At 42.8% G+C, this 9,247-nt stretch overlaps 3 protein-coding genes across 3 annotated transcripts; all 3 read right to left on the bottom strand.

The window, feature by feature from the left end:
* Nucleotides 1-1,500: 1,500 nt before the first annotated feature.
* Nucleotides 1,501-1,995, bottom strand: TEOVI_000215900 (galactokinase-like protein, putative; the record flags this gene model as incomplete). The annotated part of the gene is made up of 1 exon (XM_067225269.1): nt 1,501-1,995. The coding sequence occupies one exon, from the start codon at nt 1,993-1,995 to the stop codon at nt 1,501-1,503; it is 495 nt and encodes a 164-aa protein (XP_067081370.1).
* Nucleotides 1,996-2,049: 54 nt separating this feature from the next.
* TEOVI_000215800 (Galactokinase galactose-binding signature, putative) lies at nt 2,050-2,361 on the bottom strand (the record flags this gene model as incomplete). Its single annotated transcript, XM_067225268.1, has 1 exon — nt 2,050-2,361. The coding sequence occupies one exon, from the start codon at nt 2,359-2,361 to the stop codon at nt 2,050-2,052; it is 312 nt and encodes a 103-aa protein (XP_067081369.1).
* A 596-nt stretch (nt 2,362-2,957) lies between these two features.
* TEOVI_000215700 (ribulose-phosphate 3-epimerase, putative) lies at nt 2,958-3,701 on the bottom strand (the record flags this gene model as incomplete). The annotated part of the gene is made up of 1 exon (XM_067225267.1): nt 2,958-3,701. The coding sequence occupies one exon, from the start codon at nt 3,699-3,701 to the stop codon at nt 2,958-2,960; it is 744 nt and encodes a 247-aa protein (XP_067081368.1).
* Nucleotides 3,702-9,247: the final 5,546 nt, after the last annotated feature.

Here is a 9,247-nt window from a genome sequence, read left to right as displayed (position 1 = left end):
ATATATATATATATATATGTAAATATAAAGAAATAACGACGAGAAATCATAATGGTGCCGGAGCCCGACAACATAAAAACACATAATTCCATAAAAGAACTAACCGCTGACGCAATGGACAAATAATGAAAAATGATGAAAAAATAATTTCTAATTTTGACTTTTCTTCATTAAAATAAGAGAAGGGAAGTGGTGCATTTCTTTTCTTTCATTTTTAAAATTCACACGTGTCATAAAAGAATGATTGCACATCGAAGCAATAAAAGACCCCTTTCGTATGCTAACTCTGTTATATTTTATTTTCACTGATTTGTTCCGATAAAAAAAGAAAAAAAAGGAAATATCCAAAACATTTTTCAACCCAACACCAACACTAAGAGAGAAGAGTTAATGAATTGCATGGACTCCCATGCAAACAAAAAATATAATAAACAAACAACTTATAATAACTAACAGTAAATAACAAATAATGGAAATGCGTTTCTACTACATGACAGCACAGAAGCAATTACCGCTCCTTTCGCAAGCCATCGTCTCAGTGCGGAAAAGACGTTGTGGAGGAGGGGGAAGGGGAAATGCAAAACAAATTAAAAAACAAATAACCAAAAAAAACAACAAGAAGACTCTGGAAAAGAAAAAAAAAAGTTTTCAAATGCATTACAACCATATTTAATAGTAACAAAGAACATCATGACGTCTTACCTGTACACCCAAGTTGGGATGCGTTGCGGAAATAATAATAATAATATATATATTTTTTAATCTTGCTTGTTTCCAGTAGCTCACATAGGGAAGTGTAACTATGTGGCAAAACCAAAAAAAAAACGAGGCTGGAAATACACCAACTGAGGAACAACAACTGCAGAAAGAAAAAAACCAAAGAATAATTGAAGTAATGAAAATCAATAAGAAACAAAATAAGACCACCCCTCCCCCCAAACAAAAACAACATGAAAGATCAGACATCATAAGCCATTTTCACAGCTTTCCCCACGCACCATTCCATGGGGAACGGGCGAAGGTGCCGTCACCGAGCTCAACTGGATAAGTCTCGCAGGTAGTTCCAAACTTAGTCTTAAATTTCTTTTGAACGCTTTTTGCTACACGATTCACAGCATTTTTTTTAAATGAGGAGAATACAGCCACCAAAGCCACCGCCCATCAGGCGGCCGCCACTAACGTCGTCATCGCAGTTAACAGTTGAATAAAGTTAAGTTCCTCAGTGGATATTTTAAGGAGGTCACGTCGCCCCTGATGAGTCGCATTCAAAAGCCCACCGACCCTTCAGATACGCTCTTCATGACTGAATTTGCAGTTCACTCCACATAATTCAATAAACTGCAGTGCGCGGATCTGCTCGGAAATGAAGATATCACGATAATACTGGTTAGAAGTGAAGTAGGGCTTACAGGACTCCACAAACGCTACGGGATCTCCATCAGTGAATTTCTTTTGATTTCTGGAAAGTTCTCGGAATGTAAATGGGGAACCGTTTAATTTCTACTTGCTTATAACCTCTCGCGCATCCTCAGCATCTGACCGCAACGTGTTGTAACCGCCTGCCGTTGCTCCCGTCAATTCATGATCAATCATAGAGTTGATAAGAAGGAAACAAGCAGAGTCGCCGAGAAGAGGGAACAATGAGTAGGATTCAAATGTTAAGGAATTACAGTCCAACGCCAGAAGTGAACCCTCCATTGCATGAATTGATGCAAACTGGTCCATAATGCCCACATTAACGCCAGAGAATTCTGTTTCAATACGATGCGCCAACCTTGTCATTATGATGTTATCTTCTTTGCTGCGAGGGGGAAGGATTGAAAAGGTGGAACCGGACACATATAGGCCTTCATTATACTCTCGTGTTGCCACTGATATGGTGGCATTCAGTAAAGCCACGCTGTAGGATGCGGAAGCACTCATACCAGAACCCATTGGAAGACTTCCTTTTGAGATGGCACAAAACTCCTGCAGCTCCGGTGCATTCAGCGACATCCCGAGATGATTAAGCGCCAACGTGACTGCACCTCGAACAAATGTGGTCCAGTTTTAACCGTTGAGACCCCGGCCAAGTTTATCGAGAATAAAGTTTTCGCCAGTTTCGATTGCAAAGCGCATCTTTCCATCACAGCAGCTTCGCAAGCCACCAACGAGTATGTGGGAACCTCCCTTTAGTGCGGCGGGAAACACGTAGGCGTCCATGCAATCCACATGTTCACCAAAGAAGTTTACGCGGCCGGGTGCAAATGTGAAAAGAAGCCACATGACATCTTCTTCGGAAGTGACGTTGAAAGCTTTGAGAAACTTCGGCTTCATTTCTGCAACGGTAGCGGCAATTCGTTCATCGGAGTAACTTGGCATATTTGGTTTTGTGGGCTGAAATAATAGTAAACAAAAAGCTGATGGATACCTTTAAAAAAGGAAGAAAGATAAATAAGAATACGAATAAGGATGGGGGAAAACAAAACAAAAATAAGGGCATGAGGATTTCACTTTACAGCTTTCAGTACACGACACAACGTCCATGAAAAATAAAAGCCCGAGTTTAATGAAATGACAACGACAGACGTAAACGAACGGCAAAAAGAAAAGAGGGCGTAGGTCAGGGGCAAAATAAGGCGCCATAAAATTAATTCTTCATTAAGGAAAATAAGACAAAACAAAAATCGTACGTTCACGGTGGATACAGATGTACTTGCTAAAAATAAAACACAGGAATGGAAGTGGCCATTTATGCCTCGCTTCTGTAATGGTCCACGGAGATAACTAACAATAAAGTCTTATTTCATTTTCTTCCGCTACAAATGATGTCGGATGACAATCGAAAGGAGATGCCTAAAACTACCCTGACGCGTCCACGCGCGCAATAAGTAAAATATGCAAACAAAATAGGCCGACCAACCGATCAAACACAGACGAGCGCAAATACGCACATATACGATGCCCAGTCGTTGTGCCTATAAGCGAGACTTTAAGTAGTGCTCAACGGCATGACGTAACTTATTAACATTTTCTCGCCTGTCCTTTGCCTTAAACACCGCCTGTCCCGGGACCAAGCAGTTTGCACCTGCAGCTGCAACGACATTTACGGTGTCAAGGTTAATAGAACCATCCACCTGAATGTTCAGATGTGGGTACCGTTCCCGCAACTGCTTTACTTTTTCCAACGGTCCCTCCATAAACTTTTGTCCAGCAAAACCGGGCACAACAGTCATCACCAGCACCATGTCCATGAAACCACCGTCGATGAGTGGAATAAGAGCATCAATTGCCGTATGAGGGCTTATGGCAATTCCCACTTGCATGCCAACTGCTCGAATTTCTCGCGCCAGCACCATCGCATCATTTGCTGCTTCAAGATGGAACGTAAACTGCGAGGCTCCCGCATTAGCAAATGGCCGAACCCACTTTTCGGGCTCCGTCACCATGAGATGAATATCAAGAAAAGCACGCGGAAGATGACGACGCAGCCCAACCACAGTATCAGGGCAAAATGACATGTTTGGGGCAAAATGACCATCAATGACATCAACATGCAGCCATTCGACAGCACCCCCTTCAGGGGACAATACGTGCAGGGAATCTAATAATAACTGTGTTGGATCCGCCACCATAAGGGAAGGTGAAATAATGGGACGCAGTGGCTCTTTCTTTTTTATCGACAAAAATGTTGACTTGTCTTGATGATCGAACCTGTACATGCTTTTTGTTTTGATTCTTTATATATGAGTGGCTTTGTGTCCCCTGTTGCTTGTTTTCTTTGCCTTTGTTTTTTTTGCTAAAACTTTACGCCCCGCCGACCAGATGGTATTGCAGTGGATAATAGATAAGACAATGCATATCATATCCATTCCTCCCGTTTTACAAGCAGAGGGCAGTGGTGTTGTGAATCCCGTTGAATAAACTGCAATGACATTCATTCTTTTTAACTCCCACACATCACCAATAAACTCCCCTGTTAAACGATCGTTGCGGCACAAACGAAGGTTTCGCCCGCTGAGACCCGCATTCCAACACAATTTGACATATGAGCTCCCACACGGTAAGTCAAATTAATCACACGCATATGTTATTCAAAAACTGCATATCTGCTTTCCGCAACCGTTTCCCTTCCCTTCACCCCCATTATTTATTTTCTCCTTATTTCAGGAACGTTCCTTCCCTTTTTTTCGTATTTCCACTATATTTGTCGCCTCCCTGTTTTTTTTGCGTTACTTTCACACACGGGACACTCTTGACTGCGCAGCGCGGAGCAATGAGATGGTCAGGGATTCAAGTGACCGCACCAATGGAAGGATAAGTTAAACCGCTGCAAGAAATGTAATGCTGTTTTGCAAAACTGAGTGTGTTGCAGCCTCCAGTGGGGATCGGGGCGAAATCCCAGAAAAAAAATATGCGATGTAACTTCCTGGGAAAACTTTGCAGGTCGTTCCTCTCAGTTACGGGATTTCGTTGAGCAGAAATGTCATTCCGTGAATCATTTAAACTCACTACCCCTAGGGAAAGTAAGAAAACAAATAACAACAACACACAGAAAAAAACACAGATTTAAAAAGGAATTAACAAATGCTGAAAAAGTATTCGCGTAGCATTGTGCCGCAGGTACACACAATGCTTAGTGATTGAAAAATTGAAAAAAAACGAGGATATCATATCACCTCTAAAAAAATGGTGGGATCAACTATGGAGGTTATCGGGGCCCTCTGTACGACAGACATGGTACATATTAAGATTAAGGTATGATGAAAATAAAGGTGCACAACCAAAGCCGAAGCCAACGGGCGGTAAGACATAAAAGGATAACAGTCTAGTTAACCCATTTCTTCAATCAACTAGTGTATTTTATTCATTGCATCGTCACTATTGTGATAACAGTAAACTGTCTTATCTTTCCCACTTCGGGGGCTAATGAATTAAACATCGACCTCCCCGCGAAGCAAACAATAATCCTGTGCACATCCAAGTCATAATGCAGGAGCAGAAAAAAACAAACATTCTTATTCCTTTTCGAGTCCTCGTGGAAGTTGACCCCTCCCGCAACGCATGTCAAATAATAATGATCACAAAGGACCCGGACGGTGACACGGGCGTATACTTTGTGGACTTATCAACCGAAAAGATGCTACTGATGCTTTGTTGGCTTTTTTTGTTCTTCCTTACAGGTGAAGGTAAAAACAGCTCCTCAGATTCAGGAGATTGTTTCTGTCATTTTGCAGTACCGTGACGTTTCCCCATGCCAGAAAATTCCGAATGAGCTTCGGTATTTCCATAAAATACGTAGAAACAGTCCCTGACGCAAAATGCGGGCACACAGTATTGCCAGCACGGGGTTGTGTTTGACCAAGATTAAAAAACTTTGTATGATACAAATTAGTTTTGATGTCATTTTCCAATGATGTCAGACAAAGCAGTTCAACGGTTTCAATTTTTTCCCCCAAATGCATTTCTCCACCTATTTCAACATCGTATGGATATATGTACTGCTCTATCAAGCGAGTACATTGTTACAGAGGCATTCTCCTTGATGCCATCGTCAAACCAAATAACGGAACCGAATTTACCCAACCCTTAATTGTTTCATTTGAATTCCTTCAGCTTCCCGACATGATAATATAAACACAAATTTTACGGTTCCATTTACCACTTCCTAAGGACATCTTAAATGTTTTTATGTTTGCACTGCGAGATGTGATTTGCTATACTTCAATAACACGAAAAGAGGAAGAAACAACAATAATGAGCACATGAGAGATAGTGAGGGTAATTCTAGTTTCAAATTAGTTGGTATTCATTATTATTAAAAAGCCAATCGAGAGCAAGATACCTCCACAAACACTGAGCAGAAAAAAGTGAAAAAAAAACAGTACGCGACGCAGCAGTACTGATCACTTACGCAATGATTTGTTACATCAGTACACGCGAAGAGACGCAACGATGGCACACGGAGGCACATATTTATTTTGTTTACTGAAGTACTGAAGAATAAGCAAAGGTATTTATCGCATTAACGGTACGAAATAGAAACCAACAGTTACAACATTAAAGCCATAGGTGTTAAAATGAAGTTAAAATCTCAGCCAATGAATTAGGTGTTGGGAATTATAGAAACCTATTTGAGCAGCACCATTTGCAATTATTTAAATTCATCACAATGATTCAAGACCTAAAAAAATAATAAAATATGTTTAAAATAACCGTCTAAAAATAAAGAAAAATTGTAAGGAAACTCGTACAAGCAATGACACCTTATTTTTCTCATGCATATTCCATATACTTAATGAAAATTACGAATGAATACGGTTTGACGGCAAGCCAAATTATCTATACTGGTAAAATAATACCATGGGTGATATTCTCCAACAGGTTCAAATATATTGAGTGAAATATTCCTGAGGCAACAAAGACGATTAATAGAATGGGAAGGCCGCTTTTAAATAACCAACCTTTTTGCTCACAATTTTCTCTTTTAAGCCTTCAGTACATATCTTCCAGGGAGCGATTGAGTATGCACAGACTGTAGCGCGCGCCAACTCCGTCTTCAAGTGCAAACATCATGTTCAGTTGTCCCTCCCCGTTTCCACCCAGTTTTTGAAAATTTCTTTGATAAAAAGCCTCTGCTCCGTTGGTCGTGAAATTCCACCGCTTTCAACATTATCGTAAAACTCCCCATACATATGTTGTGTACTTTATTGATGATCACCTTGCTGTATCCTTCCTCATTCTTACCCAGATAGGAATATGAGTGCCATCATCAACCGTTTCGTTTGTCAGCGAGTTTGGGCATAAATACATCTGTTTTTCAATGTTTCTATGCGCAACAGTGGCCACGAGCGATTAGCCCAAAATTAGGAAAGAAAGTAATAGAAAAAAATGCAGTCGTATACATAAATGCACAAGTGGCCGACGTTCCGCACGTACATATGGGGGTCGGAAGCGCGTATCACAACGCAACCCATCTGTTAGTGTCTCCAGACTATTATCTCCATTCCCAAACCTGTTTACAGCTGCGGCTGTTGCAAAAAATACACTTGCAGTTGCCAAACGCAAACATGCGAGGTTCATCGACCACACGAAACCCCTCATCGCTATGGTGCAATGACGGCGGCGGGGCTGCGCCAGCCCTCTCTTTTCCTTTCATGAGTTTCTGATCATCTGCACTATCGAAGGCGATCAAGCACGCTCCCGCAAGGTCTTGCCTCTCCACAGTCACTGGCTAAACTCGGTGACGGCGGCAAAGTTGCGAAAGATGACTCGCACAGATTAGGCAGCCGGCCGCCGGCGCCTGGACCTTCCACGAATCTCCCGATGTCAAGAAAACAGAGCGTTTCTAGTCACGAGCTCCCCCCGTTATCCGCCTGTTTCTTGACTCATGGGCCACCGTCTAACCGCCGAAAAAAAAAAAACACAAAGCACAAAACAAAACCCTATCATCCACCCGAGACCGTCGTGGGAGGGCTCAAGTTCCACACACCCGCCGACAGACGCGGAGGCTTTTCAGGGCTTAATGCCATCTTGCGGTGATTCGACACCATGCGCCTCCCCAACTGTTGCCACGAACCGATTCCTCCTCCTCGTCACCTTAAACACCACTCGTCGCCCGCAACGTACGTATCGCCTCGCCAATAAATCCCACATTGGGACCTTAACGGCAGCCGCGGGGTATTCCCTTGTGCCCTCCAGCTCCAACGGCTTTTAGGTTCCACTTGAGGGGAGAGCATCTGAGCAACAGTTGTGTATTATGAGCCTTTGCAAGAGATTCGGTTTATTCTGGTGCTTGAGTGCTGTCGGATGGCTGCGATATGGAAGGGGATGGAGCCACAGCCAATGGGTGGGAGCAATGTCCCTCGTCCCACCGTATTTGTGAGGTTCCAGCTGTAGTTCCGAGTGGTATGGTCGCGCAGTTCATCGTCTACATTCTTTCCCGTAGCTCACCGAATCGGCTTGGTGCAGTTACAGGCCGCGTGATTCCTCCCACTGCTTTCACCTTTTCAGTCACATCATTCGTGGGGCAAATGTTGCTTCCAAGTTGGTAAGGGGTTATTAGGCTGCGTTGTTTGTGCTCTTGCAGATTTTTTTGTATGGAATTGGATGCGGCGCACAACAGGTTCGTCAAGGTCGTTGCTGGGAGAACAGTAGGAACGTTTGGCTGTTGTGCCTACTTGGAGGGTGGCTCACCTGTTTGTCTTGTATTCCCATGAGATTGCAGGGAGAAAAAAAAGGTGTGTGCGTATGTATGTGAACAAAAAGCAGCAACCTGCGTATGATGCCAAAGTGGAAATAGCAATCTGCATTCCGAGAGTGGGTTAATCCCAAGGAGTGGGGCGAGGGTGGGGGAGGTGCTGCATTTATGGAAGCCGAGACGAGACGTCGACATCTTGCTGCTTGATCGTCGTCGTTTCCTCCTCATATTCACATTAGTTTCTCGTTGCATGACGATCGTTATTTCCCATTTGTACTGGAAGGAGGCTTTGGGTACTCAGGAACAAAATCACGTGCTTGGAGGTAGAGGCCTACTATAGCTAAGTGCCGTAGAAAGCGTCGGTGAGTTGAGCTACCCGCAGGATCTGTTTATACGTAAAAATGGAGTGGGGAAGGTTAGCGTTAGCTGCGGGATCTCAGGTACGGCGCGGCCGAGCGATATTTATGGTTTGCTAGGTGTTATTTTGGAAGACAACAATGAACCAGGTGGAGGCATCATCACAATTGCAGAAGAGAGAGGAAAATCCTATATGACAGTAAAGGTATTTTCCCGCAACAGCGGTTGTATTGATAGTCGTTCGTAATGTTTAAATTTCTTCAAAGCTAAACGAGGTGGAAACACACAACTGATCGCTGCTAGTTTTTGTTGTACTCTGCATATACGGGCGTGTGTGAATGTTCCCGATGCAGCAATGGGTGACACCACTCGTTTGTAAAAGGGAACGCAGCAGTATGCCACGGTAATGTATGTGCGGTTATAAAGGATGCATCAGACTTCTTTATTACGCCTTCGTGGAACAGAAGGTAGGATGACTATAAGAAATAAATAAAATGTAACCCTCATCTATCTGTATCTGCTCCCTTTAAGCGAGGGAAATATCATCGAAATTTGTTAGACAATCACGAAGGTCATTGTTGTAACGGTGGTCGCAATTATTATTACGAGGACATAAACAGACTTGTTCTAAAATGTAAATGATGTATGTGCCAATTTCATGGGAAGAAGGGGGAAAATATAAGAGAGGTGGTAGCAAATGTCGTTAAGCTC

This window comes from Trypanosoma equiperdum (genome assembly GCF_001457755.1).
Source record: "Trypanosoma equiperdum strain OVI genome assembly, contig: ctg_514, whole genome shotgun sequence".
Classification (NCBI taxonomy): domain Eukaryota; phylum Euglenozoa; class Kinetoplastea; order Trypanosomatida; family Trypanosomatidae; genus Trypanosoma; species Trypanosoma equiperdum.
Note: the sequence above shows the minus strand (reverse complement) of the source record. Positions and strands in the feature narration are given on the sequence as shown.